Source organism: Falco naumanni, chromosome 4, assembly GCF_017639655.2.
Source record: "Falco naumanni isolate bFalNau1 chromosome 4, bFalNau1.pat, whole genome shotgun sequence".
In the NCBI taxonomy this organism is placed as follows: Eukaryota; Metazoa; Chordata; class Aves; order Falconiformes; family Falconidae; genus Falco; species Falco naumanni.
The window spans coordinates 101,449,140-101,472,469 of NC_054057.1; the positions used below are offsets into that span (position 1 = coordinate 101,449,140).

The following is a 23,330-nucleotide window of genomic DNA, read 5'->3' on the forward strand; positions in this document are numbered from 1 at the left end:
AAAAACAAACCGTCAGCTTGAAAGGCGTGCTATCTTATCTGTAACTAGTGGGACTAGAAAAGAGAAAAGGCAGGGAAGAGATTGTGCCTTTTAATTAAAAGCAGATCCTTTTATCTGCCAGCTGTGGGAGACAAGACACCATCCCCTCCACCAGCTCCCTCCCCTCTCCCTGTCACCAGTGCCATCCGCAGGCATGTGTAGGGATGAGGATCTGGGGGGGATCTGGGGGAGCAAAGGGGCTTTTTTCTTTCCCCTTTTTATTAGCTCATTTTCAGTGCCTGCTCCATCCACAGCACCCGGGCTGGTTGTGGCTTTGGCTGGCAGGGTCAGGGCCTTGGGAGCCAGCTCAGGGGGATAATGGGCAATTAGGTTTTATCAGCAGGATCATACAAGGAATTCTGTCCAATTTCACAGTATCCCTCCATCACGTAATGAGAGACCGACTGCCCGTTCACAGGCAGCCCTCCCTACCCTCCTTACTTTCTTTTCTCCCATTTGGAGAAACAGAGGAGAATTCCTTAACTGGAAAAATCCCCAAATCCCACCCAAAATGTGTTCATTTCCTCTGATAAAGCAGCTTTGCCCATTGCTATTCCCTCTCTGGAAGGCAGTGGGGAAAGAGTAGGAGTACACTGAGCCTCAGAATGGTTCGAGACCCTCCAAGACCCCCACCACTAACAGCACAAGGATCCCTCACCCTCTTTGCACTCCAGGGCCACCCGAGACTCCAGGTTGTCCATCTGCAGCTGGAGGCGTTTCAGGGTCCGGTCGGCATCCCGAGACTTGCGCTTGTAGGCGATGAGGACAATGATGATGATGAGGAGGAGCAGACCACCCCCACCACCAATCCCAATGATGGCAGGCAGGGTGAGCAGGCTGTCCGAGTAGATCTGCAGCGTCCCTGGGGAGAACTCGAACCCTCCAGCCTTGATCTGCACCGTGGTGGGGGAAAAAACAGACCTGGCATCAGGGGGCATGCGCCCAGGGCAGCCCTCCCCACCGTGCCCACTGTGCTGGGAACTGGGGGATGACGGATGTGGAAAAATGCAGGGATGGGCAAGGACTGGTCCAGAGCAGTGCAGCACACTTTAATGAGATGCAGGAGACACGCTGCCAGCACGTGTGCGGAGTGGGCAGAGAGTTTGATGTCTCATTCAGACAACATTACAAGAACAGATGGGATGTGAAGCGAGTTCCCCCATGGGTGGGGAGTCTGGGGGGGACCATGCTGGGTCCCTTTCAACCTGGCAGGGTCCTGAAGCATGAGCACTGCTGTGCTACAACCCCACAAAGAAGCCTTCCTCACGGCATGAGCCAGCATCAGGGGGAAGGGGTGGGACCCCCCCGCCCTGGCCTTGGCACAGGCTGCGCCTTGGCATCCAGCGGGGAAGGAGGTTGTTGGCAGGGTCAGCCAGGGCCACCCAGGGCACAGGAATGCCTGGCTGAGCGTGCTGGGGAGGGGACAAAGTATTTGGTCCTACCAAAGGTGTAATTAGGGAGAGTGATGCCCAGGGAGCACAGGAAGATGGCTCCTGAGGATGCTCCTGCACATGCAACAACTATCCACTCCTCATCCAAGGATCAGCATGCAGCAGGGCCGCTGCCAGGATAAAGACTGAATCTCTGTGATACACGGGACACAAGAAGCAAAGGCACCGGTGTCAGTACTTACCGTGACTTTGTGCTGGCCGGTGAGGTTGGGGGACTCGCAGAGGAGCTGGGTCTCGGAGACGGTCAGGATGCAGGGAGTGTCTCCGATCAGCACTGTGTAGTTCAGGCGGGAGTTGCCAGCAGCTGGTGGGAGCAGGTTCCTGCCCTTTGAGGGAACAAGAAACAAGACTGTCAGTTCTCGTGCAATGGGGGACACTTAAGAAAAGCACCCACACAAAGCCAACTCATGCTCTCGCAGTGCAGGACTTTACCCCAGGAGAGACAAAAAGCCACCTCCACAAAGGAACATGTGGCTAGCCCTCCGCCCGCAGGCACCAGCGCCTTACCTTGAGGATGAGGGGAGAGCTGGGCTTCAGCTCCAGCATCCCTGTGGGGCTCAGCGGCTCAAAGACAGGGTCTGGGTAGTAGACGAAGTTGGTGGTGTTGATGATCAGCAGGGCCTGGACGTTATCCATGACGAAGCCAATCTCATCCGGGCGGTCACCGACCTCCGGAGGGCTCCGCACAGGGTTGTCGATGGAGGGCGCGTAGCACACCATGGTGGTGTCATTGTAGACGGTGCAGTTCTGCAGGAGGCATGGACCAAGGTCAGACCTAGCTCCTGACAGGGAGGTCAGGATTGGACCCCAGAAGGATCTCTTGCAAGCAGCGGCTCTGGACGCTGAGCTCGCTAGGCACAGGCTCTTTCTGTCACTATCCTGCAGACATCCCATAAACCTCTCATCAGTTTTGCACACTCAGATATCAGCCCTCTCCGGGCAGCACCTGGCCAGAGGCTCTGCAGGTTGATCAGTGCCTCTCTTTGGGTGGCAGCCTCTGGACTTCAGCCCTTCCACGCCATCACACCTGACGGGCAAGGAAAGCGCTTTCTGCCCTGCACTGCAGAGGGACAGCATCCCTCCTCCTTGAGCCCTGCCCCCAGCCCCAGCCAGCACCACTTACGTTCTCCCTTTCAGAGCTGCAGTACTTGGCCCGGATCTTGGGCTCTTTGATGGTGGCCAGGTTGGTGCCGGTCACAGTCAGCAGCGTCCCACCGCTAGTGACATGGAGACAACAGGTTAGGAAAGACAGCTTGGTGCTGGGTCCCCACTGCTGGGAGGGAAGCACCCATCCTCCCCAGTCAGATGCCCATCTGCCCCAGCCTAGGCGAACCACAGTGCCCCAGGGACTTCTCATCCCACCCAGATGTCACTAGGACTTGCAGGATCTGGCATGTACCACTGCCAAATCATCTCAGTTGACCCAGTGGTCAACGAGAGATGTAAAACCTGCTAATTAACACTAATATCCCACCCTGTGTCTGGGTTTGGGATCTGAAAGCAGCTCCCAAGCTAAAGGAGACCAGGCATCCGCAATGGGAAAGCATCCCGATGAGGAGGAGCTCCTCTCTGCCACTGCCTTCACCACGCAGGCAGTGGGTGGCAGGGCAGGCTGAGCCCTGCCAGGTTTTCTCCATGCTTGGTGTTAAAAGCCCCCTGGCCCCAGAGAGCTTGGCCATGCCCCTGGGGAGCTCACTCCTCATCAACAGCCTGGGGAAGGTTTCCCTTGGCACTAGCTCTTAATGGATTCCTTCGCCTCCTCTCCAGCCAATTGAAACCTTTTAGAAAATATATGTAAACATTTCAAAAAATCCCCCGATGGGAAATATTTTAATTTTATTTGCCGCCGCCAAATGTCAAGCTGAAATTAAGCAGATCCAAAGCGCTCTCTGCGCTTGCCCCCTGCCAGGCTGAGCACTGCAGGCCAGGAGTTAGCAGGGTGCTGGTACCCAGCCATTGCTCACGCTCCTCTTGCCACATCTCTGGAGCATGGCCCAGCAGCTATCGCAGCAGCACTGGAATGTACCCATCAGAAGGGGGGGGACCCATGCAGAAAACAGCTCCCCATGCATCCCATAAGCTCCCTGCCAGCACCCAAGCACCCCACAACTCACCTGTTGATGCTCCACTCAGGATCGATCTTCTGGATGGTGGGGTCCTCTGTGTAGTTGTACTTCACCTCTGGGTTGCTCAGCTCTGCCCGGTTGATGTTGATGAGGATGGGAGAGCCGCCGGGGGCATGCCCAGGGGGGGTTCTGCACCGGATCTCACGGGCGCTTCTCCTGAGGCAGAAATGCACAACCCATCAGTGCCAGGGCAGGAGGCAGGCGAGGGCAGCCAGGGATGGCCACTGCTGCCCTGAGCCCCCTGCCCCAGCTGTCTCCCCTTCTGAAAGTGCTCTGGGGAGTGGGAGGAAGAGAGAAAAGAAGAAAAAAAAAAAACCAACCCACCCCAAGAAATGAAACAAAAGGCAGCCAGGAAAGGCTGAGCAGCTCCTGAGCGCTCCCATCGCGCGGCTGCTGCAAACAGCAGCGATTAGGGCTGATAACCAGTAATTACCGCAGGAAAATATTTAAAGAGCCGCTCCATTATCATCCCTAATCTAAAAATTATCCACTTCATGCCTCAGGGCTTTGTGCTTTTAGAGAAAAATCCCTGTTCTTTGGGCTTTCCTGCAGCCTCTGACACACGGAGGTTTCAGGGGAGATGCCTCTGGCCACCTGTGGCGTTTGGATCCTGGGGTCCCTCCTGGCTCCTCAGCACGGCCTCCCTGCTGCTGCTCTATTTGGGGGTCCCACTGCCTCCGGGCATGTCTGTCACCCATCCTCCACCACCCTTACCCTCTGTGCCCCTCACCATGAGAAAGCACAGGGCCGTCCCCCAATGGTCACGGAGACGTTGCTGCCAGCATTGAGGTGGTTGCCTTCGATGGCGATCCAGGTGCCGCCGGAGAGAGGACCACGCGCTGGGACCACGCGGGAGAAAGTGGGCGTCTGTCAAGAGAAAAGAGGATCCCTGGTGTCAGGTGGGTTGGGGACTGAAACCCGCATCCCCAGGCAACCCTGAGCAGGTGATGGGGCCACAGAGAAGAGGGACCTGTGGGAGAGCAGCAGGGCATGGTGCTAAGGGCTGGCAGTGGGGAGGACCACGGGGAGGCAGAGCAGTGGCAGTCTTGGAGAAATTCAACCAACACAACCCAAAGCCTGCCCAGAGCATCCCCACCTGCCCCCTGATTTTGGGGACCAGAACTCACCCAGAAAACCACCCAAAACCACCCAGCATCACCTCCCACCTGCAGTGCTTGACCTGGCCCCTGGTACAGGGCTTACCACAAAGGTGAAGCTCTTGGGGGACGTGGCCCGGTAGTTGGGCGAGCAGTCACGGATGCACACTTCGACCCGTGCCTCGTGGACCTTGCTTGGGCTGGCATCTCCAATTTCACACACAATCCTAAGGGATGTGGGGAAGGAACCCTCAGTGTCCTAGCACTGAGATGCTCCCTGTGCACGGTGGGGATGGAGCAGCTTCAAGAAAGGTCCCATGTGCCAGCAGGTTCATGAGAAACCAACACGGTGGCTGTTGGCACTGCCAGCCCTGGAGGAAGCTTCCCCAAAGCCTATGCACTCCTCCCAGAACAACCCCAACCAGCAGATACTTCTCTCCCAGTTCAGCCCAGTCAGCTCCATGTCTTCTGCAGCCACGGACACCAAGTGAACACCCGCACCCCTGTCTCAAACCCACCGAGGTGATCTGGAGCACACCCACCCCTGACCAGGTACTTACTGCTCAGCGCTGATGTACTCGCTCTCGATGGGGATGCACAACACTTTGCCGACTCGAACACCCCAGCGAACATCTTCAAACTTCAGGCCCAGGTTCTCACCGGTGATGGTCAGACGGGTCCCTCCTTGCCGGGGGCCAGTTTCAGGGAACAGCTAGGAGAAAGCATGGCCCATCAGCCACGGGAGCAGAGCCATAGGGGCACGTTGCTTAGGCAGGCTGCAGCCTGGGCAGCCACTGGATGCATGTTACTCCCCTATAAGCAGTGAGGAGCAGAAGGGCGATAATAGATAAATGCCAGCGCATCTGTAAGGAGCTCACAGAGAGGAAAAAACCTCCTGAGTGACAGCCACATCCCCAGGAACAAGCCAGATGTGTCCAAGCAGAGGGTTGGAATTTGGACACCGCTGCAGACAGAGCTGCCTCTCAGGTGACAAGGACACCGATGGGAAGGAGACAGGGCAGCATCAGCCACGGCTCAGCTGGGCCAGTGAGCAAGCACGTGGATCTGCCTGGCTTTTGGCCAGGTCCCATGTACCCAGGGATGAGGTCCCCATATCCAAGATGCCCTCAAAGGAGAAAGCATCTCCATCAGGTCCCTGCACATGGCAGGCAGAGGGGGAAAGGATTTCTTTCTTGCCAGCAAACCCTGTGCCGGGGTCAGCTGGGAAGGGAGAGGATCTCACCCCAACACCACGCCTCATTTACCAGGATGATGCCCAACAAAGCGAGCAGGTGTGGCCTGGCAGACAGCAGCGGGATGAGGGATGCATGGAGACACGTACCCACCGCTACCTCCAACCAGGCAATTAGAGGCAGTTTTACACCAGCGCTCACCAGCCCTGGGGCCCAGCGCCCACCTGCAGCGCTAACCAGGATGAATGGCAGGGCTGCACGACCCCGGCTGGGACCAGGGCCAGGGTTGGGTCCCCAGAGACACCCAGACAGAGCAGGGCAAAGGCAGCTGCAGGCAGCAGGCAAGGCAGAGAGTAACGCAGGCTGTGTCAGCCCAGGAGGAAGGTGCCTCCTAACCCAGGGAAAGGGACTGTTTTGTTGCAGGTGATGCCCTCCCCTGCTCGTGCTCCTGCAGTGCTGGCAGAGACGCCCTTTAGCACCAGGAGACATCTCAGCCAGCGCTCAGCCCAGCGGCGGGACAGGCTCACGCTACGGCCATGCTCAGCTGTGGCCATGCTCACGCTGCGACCAAGCACGTGTGAGCTCTTGGCATTCCTGGCAAATCTAGGCGGCTGCAACCCTGGGGCCAGCTGCAGCCTCTTCTCCTCCTTTTCCTCCTCCTCCTCTGCAGAGGGCTCGCTCCTGGACATCACCCCCGCAGCGAGGAAAGGCAGATGAGTGAAGGGTGGGAAACAAGCAGCAGCAACAGCAATTGTCCACATCCCCGGCCCCGATGGACCACGTGGAGCCAGGGGCTGTTTCTGCACAGCCCCGCAGCAGCCATCACCTCTGGGGTTAATCACCATCCTCCAGATTCACACTGAGATGATCACCTTCAGCATGCTCCAACAGGGACAGCCAGTCCCTGCTGCACACAGGCATCCGGTGGGATGTGTCTGTCCCAGGACAGTAGCAGAGCTAGGACTGGCACCTGGTGTTCCAGCCACAACTCACAATTTACAGGGCAACAGCACTCTCTGGGGCTGCAGGGAACCACTGTTTGCCTAAACCCAGCTCGGTCCCTGCCCAAGTCCAGGATCAGAGCTCATTATGGCACCATCAGGTTGGGTCTTCCCCCTAAATCGAGCTCCGCCAGAGCGGCTGGCAAGAAGTGGCTGTTTGTTTGGTGTTTCTAAATGAGTGTTAAAAGCTGCTCCGGCATGTTTGATTCCTCCTACTCTGCGGGAAAGCTGACAAGGGCCACACGTTTGGGGAGAAATAAGCCCAGGAATGAAATTACATCGTTGGCCACCCAGCGCAGGGAGGTCACAGCTAAACAAGGTGCGCAGGAGAAGGGAGCGGACGAGGAGAGCAGGGACTGCTCCAGCCTCTCCTTTCTCCCTTTCACCTCCAAACCCCTGGCCCTGACAAACACCGCTGCTTTCCTGCTAATTGGTTTCACAGGACACTTTTACATCAACAAGCAAATGGCTGCAGTGGGCTCACCCCCAGCGCCGACAGCCACAGCAGGGCCAGGAGGTGCTGAGGCCAAGGGGTTCCCCCTTCCCAAGGAAAGGGATATTGCTCTGAGGGTCACAACCAGCATCAGGCAGGACCCCGAAGAGGTTTGGAAGGGGGTTGTCCCCACCACTGAGCAATAGGTAAGTGATTCTTCAATCCAAGGGTGAAGAATCAAGGTCATGTCCCAGCCCAGCCCCACCATCCACGAAGACAACAGCATCCCGGTGGGCTGGGCAGGAAGAAGGCTCTAACTCCTGATATCACAGAGGACTCTTTTTCTCCCACCTCCCCGTGCTGCCCTCTCCGCACCAGGATGCTCTCTGGACCATTTCCAAGCCTGCCCACAAGCAGGGGTGCGGGACAGAGGCTGTGGGAAGCAGCACAACAGGCAGGCTGCTGGAGGAGCATCACACCAACAGCTGTGCACATCCACACCCACCACCAGCTCCCAGGGGGCTAACGGAGCAACACCAAGGTCAAGCCCACCTGCTAGCAGATCTGTTCCTGCTGCACCTGCCCTGACTGCAGAATTTCATAATGATTCAGGGTGGGAGAGCTGCTACCGAGGCTGGCCATCGTCAGCGGCTGGGAAGCTGCTGTGAGCGGCGGGGGTGTGTATGCCTGCAGCCCTGGCCAGGCAAGCACGAGACCCGGGCATGACCTGGCCACTGTGGTCTCCACTCCCACCATCCCCAGGGGTCCAGCTTTGGGAAGTTCAGTCTGAGCATGGTGGGAAGCCATCAGGGATGGGCAGCCTGGTAGTCCCACAGAGCAGATGTCCTTGTAGGGCTGCAAGCTCTGGGGCTCAACCCCACTCCCCCAGGAATGGATCCCTTCTCCTGCCAACACTCCACCAGCCCCACACAACTCTCTGCAGGCAGTATTTATTGCATGCAGGGCTCTTTGCAGGCAGAGATATGCCCAGCTGGGGGGCACCCCCTGCTCCACACGCGGCTGCCACCCAGCACACTGCAGCACCGGTACCCTACAAGAGGCGTGGGGAAAAGGCACGACTCTCACTTCCAGCTTCCATCAGGTAAGACACTGAAACCCAAACAGATCAGACCCAGTGCTAAGACTCCAGTAATTAACACCAGCAAAGCCCAGCTAGCTGTGGATAAACAGAATGTATCCAGCAGAAATACCCCCCAGTCCCTCCTGCACTTGGAGCCTGGCCCAACAGGCATGTGAACATTAATATACACAGTCTTATTAAGCGGAAGTCATAAAAGCTGTCAGGGAAGGGGGATGATGATGAACTACTGGCCCCAGAGAGCATGATGACATGAGGAGGAGCAACCTGGAGCCACAGCTTTCCTGGGATCCCAAAAGCCCAGTGCATAGGGGTGGTGGAGAGAGGATTTTAGCCTTGGAAATGAGAGTGACGACGAGATGCTCAGTCCTAAAAACTGACTAGAGATTTGGCTGCTGTGAGGTGCCACCAGCAAGCTCCATCCCCATCTCCATCGCCACCCCAGCCTCCCAGCACAGGGCACCACCGCGCATCCGTCCCCACGTACCTTGGTGATCTTGGGGTCAGTGCAGCGGCTGTTGCCGATGCTGGCATGCATCCAGCTGCTCTCGTAGGCCAGGCAGTGCTGCCGCAGCGAGCAGCGCCTCTCCAACACGCACCAGCCACACTCGAAGCGCGGGTCAGCCTTAAGGCACAGACCGCAGCTCTCCCGCAGGGCCGAACACTTGTACAGGTGGGCTGCAATGGCAGGAGGAGCACGGGGGTCAGCATAGCCCCCCCCAGTCCGTGGGCACAGGGTTCTGGGGAGGACACCCATTCTTGCCCCCTCCCAGGGTAGGACAAACCCCATGGGCAGGAGGCACCAGCAGCCTGGACTCAACACAGGGGCAGAGCTTTTCTTGCAGAAAAGCCCCTTGTTTAGAAACCTGCCTGACTGATGCAGCTGGAGCATCGCTCCTTTCCCTAAGGCACTGGTGCAAACTGCGGTTGAGGTTGGGGAGAAGGGTGGGCTGGAGGCTGGGGGGGGGGCACCGGGCTTCTTTCCCACCCTGTTCCCATCCCTCACTCACCTTGGATGTTCTGGGGGTTGTCGATGACAAAGTTCCCATTCCAGACCACGGACAAGTTGACCGGCAGGTCACTGATGTCATTCCCTTCATAGAAATACTGCAGGAGGGAACAGAAGGAGGCAGAGCCCATTAACCAGTGAGGCAAAACGCGCTGGTGAGGGGCACAAAGAAGCATACAGCCTCATTATGTGGGTATCTCCCACCAGCCCCGAGGACAGGGACAGGGGCTTGGTCCAGACTTGCTGGCTAGGAACAGAGAGGTCTAACAGCCGTTGGTCAAAGCACTGGATACACCACATGCAAACCGGTACACAGAACTGGCAAAAAAAATAAATAAGCAGAATAGAGGGTTTCTAAATAGACCCAGAACCCATTAACCCGAAGGTCTGAAGCTGCTGCTGCTGGGAGAGGAGGAAGCAGATGGCATCTCTGCAGCACACACGCACCTCTCCCTGCCAGGCACCCGAGCCCTCCCCTATGTTCTCCCCGCTCCAGGGATGCTGAGTTGGATGTTTGAGATCACGCTCATCACTAGCGAAGCTCAGGAAGGACAGGCTAGGCAAATGGCAGGAACAGATTTGGTAGAGCTGCCCCCGACACCCAGAGGGAGGATGTCCCCCATGGTCCCCTCGAGCCCCATCGTCCAAAACATAATGACATTAAGCTGTGGCCACATGGCCACCGATGGAACAGAGCCAGGCACCACCATGATGACATTCCAGCCCTTGGAAAGATCTTAGGAAAGCATCTCTCTCCTCCACACACCATCTCTGCACCTGACCCCCAGCTGCCCTGCTCCCAGCCCCACACCATGCTCAGCCATCAACCATACCCTACTCCAGGACCGGCACCACCACCCTGATGCCCCAAGCTCCCATGTAGGGTGGTGACACGAGGGGATCCCACCCCCAGCTCCAGGGGACCCCAAACTCAGGCCCCAGCACCTGCTGCTATCCAGACATACCCACCTCCGTCTCTCCTTCCAGCCTGGCTGATGCCTCCTCCCCACCCAAACCCCTCTCCCCTGCCTCGACACCGAGCCCCAGTCCCGGCAGCCCCATCAATATTCCCCGCACAGCCCCTGCACGCAGGCGGAGAGGTTTAATCGATACAGAGGCAGGAAGGCAGTTGGAACCGTCCCTGACAGCTAATGACCTCCTTCGGCAAGAGATTCTCCGCTCCTCGCCCGAGAAAATGACAGGCGTGTCAGAAGAGATTAAATGAATGATTCATGGGTTGCTGGAGTTTGTTAGGGAGCGGCGGCCGCGCCGGCAGCAGCTCACCCAGCTGTGGGCTGGCCGCAGCCCTGCCACTACCTCCAGCCAGCCTGAGCATCACCTTCCGCAGCCCCGGTGCTGTACCTGACAGAGGTGGCCTCAGCATCACCTCCACCACCGCCCCAGCTGCGGCCCCACAGAGCACATCTGTCCCTGCCAGTGCCAGGCACCACTCCAGTAAGTCTCCTCTGCTCGACCCCCTCCACAGGAGCCAGGGACGCAGCCCACGAAGGAAGCCAGCATGCTCAGGTGGCTGTGGGAAGCAAGAGACCTTTGGGTCCTTCTCTCCTCACCATCAAAGCTGGTCCCTTCCATGCTGAGTCTCTCCTAACCAGGCATCACCATCAGCCACAGTCCAGCATCAGACACGGCACCAAAACGGGGCACACCCCCAATGTGAGACATGGCTATGGCAACGCACCCCTCCCTCAAACCTGCAAGGTGCAAATGAGAGGCCAAGCATGATCCTGGTCCTCGGACCTTCATAGCTTTTGGCTAGTGGTCTTATATCCAGGGGCCACCCCACTCAAAGGGTGGAGGACCCCAAAATGCAGCCCTCCCCGAGGAGGAAGGCTGCTGCTGACCAACTGTATGCAGCAACTGGAAGGCATAAGACATCCAACTGCAAACTCAATCCTTTCTTGAGCACCCAACAGCCCCACCACCCTCTCCCCTCTGCAGGAAGGAGCTTCATCACCCCCCTCACCACGCAGCCTCTCAGACACGGCATCTCTTGTGGTGTTTGCTCAGAGGACCTTCAGCCACAGCTCTACCACGCGCCATCTATAAACAGAGCCTCTCAGCAACATTCCCATCACCACGCCTGGGGAGACGGAGCCAGAACCGGTCTGAGAATCCAGATCTGTTCACCTTCCCCTACCTTACCCCCACCCAATGACATCTCCAGCAGGACCACGACGAGGAGCCAGCCAGACCTGCAGCAGCAAGCAGCGACCATCCCCTGGCAGCAGGAGAAAGCACGTGCCGGGGAGGGTGGTGGCAGTGCCGAAGCAGAATTTAGCTGTGACGAGCCACGTGGCAGCGTAAGTGAAATTGGCATTTTCAATTTGTACTCTGACATGTCTCATTTGGGGCCCTGGCATCTCGGGAAGGCATCCAGCCTGCAGCTGTCCAAAACACTTATTTGCATCTCTCTGCCCCGGCTGCTTTTGGAAATTAGTTCTTCTGGGAGGTGGGCTGGAGGAAGGAGAATGGGGGGAGAGGGAGGGAGAGCATTAACTCTTCATGTACCAGCCCTGAGACAGCAACAGGGCAATTGCACAAGTGATGGTGTCCCTCTGGAAAACAACACCGTGCTGAGGATGCTGAATTTGCCATGGTGTGGAGCTGAGGCAGACGGCAGGGAGCAGCCAGGAGCACAGGACTGTGCAGAGGGAAGCAGCAGGCAGGAGCAGGAGTCATCGCCCTGGCTGGCATTCACGGCATAGGACCACCAAGGGAACACAGATACCAATGAAAAACGTGTCCTCGGCATTTGCGTGCCCATCAGCAGCCTCTCACCTGCCCTGCAGAGACAGCCAGCGGGGTCCACAGCTTGGATGCGGTTACTGGTCCCTGTAGGATGCTGGAGCTGGAGTCATGGCTCAGCTGCATGGGGGCAGGAGCTGCAGCCACATGGGCTCAGGGCTCAGTCTTCTGGGACACTGAGATCCATCAGATCCCCCTCTAATTTTCAAAGAACCTCTTAGTTTGAAGGACATTTTTGAAAGGCCTCCTCGCAGCTGTTCTTGCCCCACCACGGGCAGGAAGGTGCCCTCTCCCACCACGGGCATAGCCACAGCCAGGAAGGCAGCAGCACCCAGCCCGCAGCAGCTGGGCACAGGAGCAGCCACTTTCCAGCCCTGAAGACCCCACAACCAGTGGGGATCAGGCAGGGGGATGCTTACCGACCTGTCCATCCCACGGGATCCAGACAAGAGCCCACAGGCAGCCAGCAGGTCCCATCACGCTGGCTCCTCCCTGCCTCTAGCTAACACAGCGCTAAACATCCATTAAACACTTAACTGCTACTAGCTTCCCCGTTAATCAATCGCTGTGGCTGGCAGCGACCTGGCAATCCTGCTATCAGGACACTTTTCGCTCTACGCAGGCGCCTGGGACCCCCCGGCTGTGCCAAAGGATGATGTGGCACGGCAGCTGCCCCAGGGCTGAGTTATGGGAAAGGGACTTTGGCTCTGGGAGCAAAAAATGACAGGCACAGCCCCAAGAGCAAACCAACAGCACCCAAAAGAGAAGCGTTCCAATGCGGCAAAGTCCACAGAAGGGGATGGGAGAAAAGATTTCATCGAGTGAGTCAGCAACAGAGATGCAAGCCGCCTGGCTCCTTACCTAACCTGGCCAGCCCTTCTGTCCCTCCCTGGAAGAGCCTACGAGGCACACGTGGAACAGCTGACAGCCAACGGGCCAGCCCCACCGACCTGGACACAGCTATTCCCAGCAAGATCTCCTTCTGCAGGGATGTGGTTCAGGCAAGAGGACTCCTCGCTAAGCCTTTCTCAAGGCTCTTCACCAAAAAACTTATTTCAGGCATCTTCCCAAGTAAGAGCTGATAACTTCATGTGCTTCGCACATCTCAGATTCTCACACCCGCTCTGTCCCCATGCTGGGATGCCCATCAGCCCAGCACACTGCGAGGGTGGTGGGTTCCACCTCCCCTGAAGGTCTCACATTTGGTTATAGCAAGCCCACTGCTTGCCCACCAGCTACCAGCAGCAGCGGGCACCGAGAGCCGCCCAGCTCCCCTTGGGGCGAGGGATTCAGCACTCCGAGAAAGTGCCTCCAGGCAGCCGCACTCCCAGGGGACAGAGGTGCAGCCAGCCATGGGGCACCCCAAATCTGGGGGCAGATCGCACTCAGATGCGCTCTGGGATGCTCTTGCAAGCACTATGCCAGCTAGCCAAGGCAGCCCAGAAGAGGCAGGGCAGCCCCCCAGCCATCAAGGCATCCGTGCATCCTGCTCCAGCCACAACCTGCACAACCCAGCCCCAAGGAAGGCAGCAGAAGGGCTGCTCCTCTGCGAGCAAACCCACACATCCGAATTTCCCTTGCAACCCCCCTCCCTCCCACGTGCACCATCCCCCTGGGCTGCATTTCTGGAGGAGTGCTTGGGCTGCAGCTGTGTCCTATTTTTCTGTAGTTGATGACCTCAACTCCTTCCCCGCGCTACGGGGACGGCAGTAATGTACATCGCGTCTCGCCAGGGCTCAACTGCAATTCATCATTATTTTATCTGCTGGAATTTAATTGGATCCTATCAAACTCTCCTGATACTCCCTTTTCACTTTAAACACTGCTGCAGGAAAGATAAATGTAGGCACCGCTAGGACGGAGAGCACAGCTTTGTTGGTGAACGGTGCTGGGGTTGTGGGCTCCAATCCTGTTTCCCTCTCCATGGCTGGTTAATTAGAGATACATATACTGGAGGTGTGCGGCACTCAGAACAGGGCATGTGTGTATGATTTATGTTCCTCTATAAATACACCCTAGGCCTAGTAAAATACCGTCATCCACACAACAGCACAACTTGACAGTAACGCTTGGCCTCTGATTCTGGATCCCCTTTTGCTCTTTTTACATAAATCTCCTTTCCTCCCCCATCACACACAAGCGTCCCTGCCTGGATTCCTCCTGCCTGAAATTCAGCAGGGTGTAAGTGAAAACCCAAGACCCTGGGAATATGGTAGAGCAACACCCAGGCTCCACTGCAGTAAAAAAAAAAAAAAAAAAAAAAAGAGAGAAAGAAAAAACAAAAAACAAACAAACAGAAAATGTAAATCTACCAGGTCTTGCCTGCCTTCCCACCATGCACACCTTGGGCTGGGTACCCCAGCCTCAGCATCTGCGCTGGGTACCACTCATGAGCCCACCTCAGCACTTTGTCACGGGAACAAGCTGCTCCTGGATGAACATCCCAACCTGAGCCTGGCCGGAGGGCACCAACCTCCAGAGCCACAGCCCTGGGCAGGGCGGGCTGTCCCTGCCAGGGGCATCGGCCAGCAAGGAGCCAAAAAGGAGCCAAGGGAGGTGACACAGCTGCTCCTCTCCACACAGGGCTTTGGTTAAAAGGAAAGGGAAATAATTGAGGCGTGAGGATTAATTTAAAGTGCTGAGATGACAAACTCAAATGCTTATGGAAAGGAGATCAGGGGTTCTTCCTATTTTTACATTTAAAGGGAAAGAGCAGCTCTAGGGCTATTTCAGCCTTAAGAGGAATATTCTGGAGAGAAAAAGCCAAACCCTTGGCAACAAGAAACACCTGTAGCCATTTTGCCAAGGCCAGGACTAAATCACATGAAGCCCAATGTTACAAGCAGTAGTGCAGACTCGGGACTGTGGTATTTTCCAACCGCAAAATTATTTAATTTTTGCAGCAATCAGAAGGGTGAGCCCTGTTAAGGGATGGTAGATGGGAAAGAACAGGCAAAGGCAGGGATGCTTGCAAAATGAAACTCAGCGGCATTACCTGCACACATTAAGACAGGTGACCATTTCTCCATCCTCTGCTGCAAGAAGCAAGCCTGGAAATGTCCACTTCCAGAAGATTAAAAGTAACCAAGTAACAAAAAAAGAAGAATATAGTTCATTGGCAAAGAATTTGATTTTCTTAGTTAGGCTTCTCTTTCCTTTTTGTTTCTTTACAGTGCATGTGGAAAACCTTTAGGATTGCCTTCCCTTCGAAGAGCAGAAAGAGACCAAAGTGAAGAGGCAGAAAAGGTTTTTTTTTCTGCGTGGTTTTTGCCCTGGTATGCATGGGGAACTCAGGGAATTCCCTTGAGTTTCCTGAAGATCTATTGGGTGTCTCAAATGATGTTTATAGTCGACACTCAAACCTTAATGAATGGACTGCTGAATATTTAACCAAAATGTCCTTTCTTCAGAGTGCTAACAAGTCATTGGAGTTTGACAAGCACTAAAACTAAACAAAAGACAAAGAGTTTTAAGCGAGTTTGACTTATTATCCCTTCCATTCACCCGGGATTCAGGAAAGCATCCCTAATTCCACAGAGTAATTAACCTCTTGTTCAGATCCCATTGAACTCCTGGAAACAAAGTGTGCTTAAATGCCTTTCTGAGGAGAGGACATCCATTCCTCACTTGCTGGCTGGGAGGATGTCATCCTTCCCCTATTTTTTAGTTCCCCAGCGTCCTCCACACCAGCCAAGACCCAAAATCCTAACCCAAAGGATGAATCGCAATGGAAGAACTTGGTGGGTCATGGGTGGGTGGCTGTGCAGGAGCCTGAAGTGCTGTCAACCAGCCAGATGGACTGAAAAAAAAAAAAAAAAAAAAAAAAAAAAAAAGACAGGGAGGAGACAAGCATCCCAGAAGTGTGAATCTGAATCCTCCACACCATAAAGCAGCCTGGCTAAATGCCCTCAAACGTTAAAGCAGGCAAGCAGACCCTGAAAGCCAGACAGATTCTTTCAAGCCAAAATTCTCTTCTTCCGTCTGTGAAGCCACCCTGTGCCTGAAAGCCACGTCTCCTGCCTGAGACCATGGCCCCATGCTCTCCTGCCACGCAGCCCGCAACACCTCCCATGTGCTCTCTGACCAATTTGCTTTGCTTTCACGGCACCCCTGGCAATTTTCAGGTCCAATATCCACCACTGTCAGTCCAGGAGAAGGCGCCAGTCACCTCAGCTCTGCATGGGGACCACAGGGTGGGCAGGCACACCTCAAACTGTCTTATCCCTTTGGAGAAGAGCTGCAGAGATCGTGCAACTCATAACACCAGTGCTGGCAGCCACAGCACCCCTTGGAGCTAAATTGCATGCTAAAGAATTGGGCAAGAGGGAGCTGCCAGCTCCGCCAGCTGCAGGCAGAGGAGGGCTGGCAGGAGGCTGGGCTGGCCAAGGGGCCCTGGCCAGGCAGAGGCTCACAAGGTGTCCCCACAAAGCTAGGGACCAGCAAATCACCACAAGGGCTGAAGGTCTGCAAGCCAATATCCACTTCCCCCCCAGAGTTCCCGTGTCCCAGGCAGACAGTTTCGGCTCCTGGGTGCTAACGCAGCTCTACGCCCGGCCAGGCTGGGCTCTCTCTTTGGGACAAAGAGCTGCGTTTCTTCCATACTCGGCACCAGGGCAATGGTTCCTCCAGCCTGTTGCCAGCCGCAGGTGCTCTGGTAGGCATGGACATGTTGCAGAACTGCCCTCAAGACAACCAAGCAGGTACCTGGTGTAACCAACCTTCTGCTGGGATAAGAGTGGCTCAGCTAACCGCGCCCCCCCAGAAAAACCTCCCACTTGACTGTGATGGAGACAGAGCGGCCAACCTTCGCTACCAGCAGCAACAAGACCCCAGCAAAGGGACCCCACCACTACTCTGACATCTCTTCACACGCACATCCATCGTGTTCCCTTCAAAGCACAAACTCCCAGCTGTGCAAGCAATGGGCAAGACTGGGTCCAGGGGCAGATCTGCATGGCAAAGCCCAGGCGAGGGTCACAATCAACACCAGGGACCAGTAGCCAAGCCAGTTCCACTGGGCAAGGGACTCCACCTGGCTTCTTTTCTTCCCCAAACACAGCAGCAAGATGACAAACCTTTGCTCAAGTTGCCTCGCTAACGGACTCTTGCAGCAGGGCCTTGCAGACACCACTCTGGTCCTGCTGCTCCCTGGAGCTCGCGCTTTGTGCCACTGCCTGGATTCACCTCCAGGCCAAGCACAGACCCACCAACAACATTTCCAGCCAGCAACTCAGGATGGGGAGCAGTTCTGCTCCTCACAAACTGCGTGGCACTGAGGAAGAGCCCCAGCAGCACGGCATCCCCCTGGCACTGCCACCCAGGGCAGGAGGCAGAGGCTCGGGATGCTCCTCCTGCCCAAAGGCTTCACAGCCCCGAGAGCGCAGGGGGAGGGAGGGAGCCAGGCTCATCTTCAATGGCCTCTAAATGTCACTCGTGCCACCAAAGGACAAGGGAGCTGGGATCAGCACTGGTGTTAGGCTGCAAATGAGCTTTCACAGTATGAGTGATGGAAAACAAATTTTAAAAGGATTAAATGGGAGGGAGAAGGGAGGGGCCAGCTGCAAGCAGATGAGGGCAGGTCGGTGCAGAGCCCAGCGGGGCAGTCGAGATGCTGAGCAAAGCCGAGATGCTGAGCAAAGCCGAGATGCTGAGCAAAGCCGGCTCCTGGGGGGACTATTAACACCCTGGGGGTATTTGCTCGCGGGCTTGGTGGTCCCTGCACAGGATGGCTGCAAAGCAAGGGGCACACACAGAGCTCACCGAGGGGCCACAAAACACCCACTCTCTTTGGTATAAGGCAACTGGAGAGGGCAGAGCAGGCAGAGCTGCCTGCAGGAGACAGCTTAAGTGACAGAGCTGCAGGGAGCAGGGACTGAGAGGCAGGGAGCGATGCACCAGAAGGGCCAGGATGGAGGGCAGGCAGGCAGGGGGACGAGGTAGCTGCCGGTCACAGCTGGGGACAGACAGGGGCTGCAGGAGAGGCAGGGAAGCACTTGTGGGGCTGGCAGGCACGGCAGCACACGGGGGAGCGTGTGCGCAGCAGGACACGGAAAAGGTGTTAGCTCAATCCCGCCTGTAAAGTGGGATAGCTTGGTGTCAATGGGAAGCAAGAGCAGGCAGAGAGAACGGGGAGGCAAGGCTCCGGCACGTCTGGGCCAGCTGGCTCCATCCCAGGCACCTTTCTTCAGCTTTCCAAAGCCAATTTCCTTGGAAGTGCTCCTAAAGCCTGGCGGCACTGGCGTTGATCCTACCCAGAACAACCCTGAGCAGCTGCCTTCCCCTGCACCTGGGGGAAGTACAGGGGGGAGCCCACCTCACACCCCACAAGCAGCACAAATCCCCGTTACCTGTCTGTGGGAGAACAAACCCAACCATGCAACAAGCCGGGAAAGTCCCGGGCCAGGGCAGGAACGAGCAGCCCACAAACAAAGCCCGTGCCGAGGCAAGCTGTGCACTCACCGAGGTGTTCTGGCACTGGATGCTGGTGCTGTTGAAGCGCAGGGCAGTGACACGGGTGGTGCTGCCGGGGATGTGGAAGATGCACTCGTAGTTGCGCTGGCCGGACTGCGGCTGGGGCAGGTTCTTGGCCGTCAGGGTGATGGGTTTCACCACGCCCACAGGGATGTAGATCTGGGTGGAAGGCAGGATCTGGGGGCAGTCCTGCAAGGGGAACAAGGGGCAGCCAATGAGAGGGGAATACCACACAGCCTCCCTCAGCACCCCCACAACACCCCTCGGCTGCAGCCCAGGCACCACTGAGCACAGATAATATCACCCTGAACACACACTTGGGTAAATCCTTATGTGCAGCATCCTGTGGCTGCTCTGACCAAAGACCTGAAGACAGCAAAGGAGCACAGAGGAATCTGGTGGCAGGGCAGCGGGGTGTTTTCCAGAGCTCGCGCTGATCCAGACAGAGGATTCAGCTATGGGACCGGTAACCTGGCGCTGCGACAGCAGCACACACTTGAGCAAAATGATTCCTAGCGAGATGGGCTTTAATGTCATCATTGCAGTCAGTAGGTTTCAGAGTTAACACCCGCTGGGCTGCACATTGTCAGGCTACCCTCTCAGCCCTCCTGTTCCCCTGGCAGCCCCATTCCCTCTTCCTTCACGAATGGACAGAAAAGCCTTTTCCCCCTTTGACACTGCAACGTGTTTCTGCAGTGTTGCAGAAAACCTGCTCTGCAGTGAATTTTGCTGCTGCCGCTTCTACCTGCAGCCAGCTCAAAGCAGCATCACCCCAACCAGCCCTCCTGCAGTCTGCCCAGAAGTCAGCACCCCTGGCCAGGGGATGCTGGTGAGTCCAAGCCAGGGAGGAAAGCAAGGGCAAGGGGCTCAGCACCACCCTGCCAGCCCCCCGCGTTCCCCGGGGAAGGAGCCATCAGGAGGGCGAAGCACTCAACTTTTAATAGCCACGAGCTCCCAGCTGCTCTGGGGGAGCTGGTGAGCCTTGTGCGCAAAGCACGGGGGAGCAGGAGGGAGCAGAAATAAATGAGCTCAGGCAGCAAAACAGCCCCGTGGCCCCGGTGGGTGCCACTTCAGCAACAACAGCCTGATGCAATCCCACATTGGCTTTGCCGAGCCGAGCGGAGGTCTCGCACCTACGGCAGCGACTCCTGGAAGCATCGGCTTGAAATAACGTCAAGAAGGAATAACATGTGCTAAAACGAGCTGCTCTGAAAACAGGAACGGCAGCAGCAGCAGTGCCAGGAGTGGACGCAGCCGCCCCGCTGCTCTCACAAGGCCACAGCGTAGCTGTGGGGGCAGCTCTCGCCCCAAGGCCACCGGTAGCTGTGCGTGGCCAGCTGCCTCCTGCCACCCTGCGCAGCACCAGCCATGATCTCAGGATTAATCTAACCTTCAAACAATCCAGCGAAATGAAAAAGAAATTGTTTCATTTAGCAAATATTTACAGAAAAACCCAATCTGTTTTATGCTTTGAAGTTTCCTGTTCTTCACAAGCATTTATTGCCCAAAAGCACAATTTTTAAGAAAGGAAGCTACTTAGCCCTAAAACATGCTAAACAACATGAAAGCAGAGAGGAAGAGCCGTGCCAGCCCCAACCAGGAGATGGTGATGGGGCTGGGACTGCCCAGGGACCCTCGGCGCTGCTCTGCCACCTCCCTGCTCCGTGGCACGGCTGCCCCTCTGCAAAGGGGGCTTTCAGTCGTCCCCCCTTTCAGAATGAGCTGGAGGCTCCCAGCAGGGAGGCCCCAGACACCCGCTGCCAGCTATAATGAGTGGTCCCCGCCACTGCACGGCGATTGCCCCCCACCAGCTCCCAGCTCTGAAGTGCTGACGGAGGGAGAAGTCCCCACCTGCTTGATCCCCTTCCACGCTGCGGGGGGACTCCGCGGGTGGCACACGCCTTCCCCATAGGGCACACACACTCAGCAAGGATTAGCTCCCGGCTCGCTCTCCGACACCTCCGCCTCCTCGTTTTTCTATAATTATTGCAGCCAGCGGGTAAGTCCATGCCGCCATAGCTGGGCTCAACACGGATGCTTGCAAGAGCGGTGCCCGGGGAGCGTGGTGGGCACGTGTATCCCCTTCCCCACATGTGTCCCTCTCCCCGCACACGCAGGCAGGCCGGCTCGTTTTGCTGACTCGCAGTTTCAGCCGAGTCCCCCGCGACATCACATGCTCCGCATCTGCCGGCAGAAGTGTCTCATCCAGCAAAAATGTCAGCCTGCGCCCAAACAGGAAGCACCTGGTGCTGGTGGGCGCCCAGGGTGCCCGGAGGGGTGGGGGCACTGGGACAACTCATTTCCCCTACGAGCAATTCCAATCGCTGACAAAACTCGTCCCAGAAACTGCCCAGCATTTACATCCCTCGGGAATGCTCTGCACAGCCCACAGCGCTCCCTGTCCTGCTGAAAACAGCCCCCCCAGCAGAGCCCCAGCTCCCAGGAGCAGAGAGCTATGAAGGCATGGGATAAGCAGAAAAGCTAGACCCCAACATCTCACAACTCAGATTTTCTCCATTAAAACTGTTTTTCTAGCTGGGCGAGAATATGACAAGTGTACAGGATTGCCTGGAGAGGTAAGAGCTTTAAGTCACGCCACAAACGCTGCTGTTTGGGTTTCTCTGGCAGCTCCCAGCTCCAGCTGCAAGGCTGTGCCATCAGCAGAGATGGGGATGAAGGCAGACTGGGGCTGGGCTCGACCCAGGCGTTGAGGTTCCCTCACAAAGCCCTCAGCCATTCCCGCTGGTGGGGAGTGAAGAACAAACACAAGCTGAACCTGCTTGGACTGGAAGAACACACGCAGTCTCCCCAGGCCAGGAGCCTTTTACCCTCCGCAGCAGCTCGGTGCTGGCAGGGACCGCCGCAGGAGAGCAGCTTTGTGGGGAGTCCATCGCTGAACACCCCACAGCCACAGCTGGGCACCACAAACGAGGAAAAGCGAAGAGTAGCCCGTGCTGCTTCATCACCCCTTCCCCAGCCCTGAACCCTGAACCAAGCCACAGAGGAGGGCTATCTCCGGAGCCCAGGCTTCAAAGCAGCCAGCGGGCAGGGACATCCTTCCTGCTGCCGCCATTCCCAGGCACATTTACGTGAGTGGTGGTTCCTGTCCTGCCACCCCCAGAAATAGAGGCAAACATCCCCGGCATGCCCAGGACAGAGTGCTGTGGGTCACTCTTTGTGTTCTCCTACAAAACAGCTGCTTTCCCACCCAGGAAACTGCGGTGAGCCACCCGTGGGAACCGGCAGAGACAAGAGTTAAACACGGCTGTTAACCCCTGTCCCTGCCTCTCCTGACCAGTGCCCCCCGCACACCAGCCAAAGCAGACAGACCAAATGCTCCTTAAAATAACCCTCCCCGTTAGACATCCTCCCACAGAGGGGACGGGGCTGGGATGTCTGCCAGTAACTTGTGCAGTGGTGCCATGGGCTGGCACCGAGTCCCCCGACCCTGCAGGAGTCTGGGACCAGCCAGGGATGGGGATGGGATGGCTCAGGACATGCAGCCCACAGCAGCGGCCGGTCTGCGGTTATCTTGCCATCCCTGCCAGGAACTGCTGAGCCCACACCGATGTGCAAACAGGCTGAGCCAGGCGCTCCAAACCTCAAGCGAGGCACCGCTCCAGGTCCCAGTGTGGCCAAAAGGGCTGTGGGGGGACACCCTGCCCCTTCTCAGGAACAACACGAGCTCCCAAGCAGCTGGTCCACAGGAGAGCTGCACGCACCCCAAAGACAACACACCCCTGGGGGGTAAAGCTTCTGGGTTTGCCTGGCAGGGAACGGGGAAGAGCCCGGCAGCCTCTCCGTGCCCTCTGCGAGGGGAAGGGGCAGAGGAGAAGCAACAGGCTCCGGCGGTCTGGACACCGTATCGCATTTGCAGAAACAATGCCAGGGCTGGCTGGAAGCGCAACCTCAAGAGCAGGCTTCTGGGATGTCTGGGACAGGCCAGCCCCTCACCGGGTTTCTTCAGGGTACAAGCCAGGAGAAAACAGCTTTTGCTGATCTTCTCATGTTACCAGATCCCCCTGGTGTGGGGCCACCAGGCTGACCTTGTTCTGGCCCGTGCCAGACCTGCTCGAGCACCCACGAGCATGGTGCAACCCCCTTGCATTCAGACGATACCCTCAGGGAGGTGAGCGACAGTGCCAGAGCCTGGAGTTTTGCACTGGTGGACGGCCGTTCGGTGGACGGCAGGGTGCAAAGCCACAGCCACGCCACCCGAGAGGCTGGCAGAGGGGCCACGGCACAGCCCGGGCAGCTGCGTGCTGGGCAGTGGGGGCAGGAGGAGACCGTTTGTCACAGTCCCATTCCCAGCACTCACCTGCTGCCACGCAGACATGGCAAGCACCAGCCCTGCGTGCAACCAAGGGATGGTTGGGCGTTCCCAGCTCTCCCAATGCGCTTGGCTGAGAAGCAGCTTCACTCAGCTCCACGCTTGGAATAAGGATGATGACAAGAGCCCAGCGTGGCCCCGTGCAGGGACATCGCCATCTTCTACAAGTCCCTCTGCTCCTGCAGTCCTTGGAGGCTCTAAACTGGGGAGCATCCAAGGATCTGACCCACTGCGGGTTTGCAAAGCTCAAGTATTTCCCCATAGACACAGCAGCTTCCCTGGGAGAGGCAGCAGGACCAGGCGCTTTGGCTTTCC

General features: G+C 57.0%; 1 protein-coding gene across 1 annotated transcript in view; it reads right to left on the bottom strand.

Annotated features, from left to right (window-relative positions):
* The window catches only part of PLXNA1 (plexin A1), a 121,330-nt gene that overhangs the window by 29,130 nt on the left and 68,870 nt on the right, over window positions 1-23,330 (bottom strand). The window contains exons 10-20 of the mRNA XM_040591964.1: window positions 18,674-18,874; window positions 9,450-9,546; window positions 8,927-9,117; window positions 5,274-5,425; window positions 4,820-4,940; window positions 4,347-4,483; window positions 3,605-3,772; window positions 2,614-2,707; window positions 1,998-2,237; window positions 1,673-1,816; window positions 698-932 (exon numbers count right to left, since the gene is read on the bottom strand). Of these exons, the coding sequence (XP_040447898.1) occupies window positions 698-932; window positions 1,673-1,816; window positions 1,998-2,237; window positions 2,614-2,707; window positions 3,605-3,772; window positions 4,347-4,483; window positions 4,820-4,940; window positions 5,274-5,425; window positions 8,927-9,117; window positions 9,450-9,546; window positions 18,674-18,874 (1,780 nt within the window). The remainder of the gene's footprint in view (window positions 1-697; window positions 933-1,672; window positions 1,817-1,997; window positions 2,238-2,613; window positions 2,708-3,604; window positions 3,773-4,346; window positions 4,484-4,819; window positions 4,941-5,273; window positions 5,426-8,926; window positions 9,118-9,449; window positions 9,547-18,673; window positions 18,875-23,330) is intronic.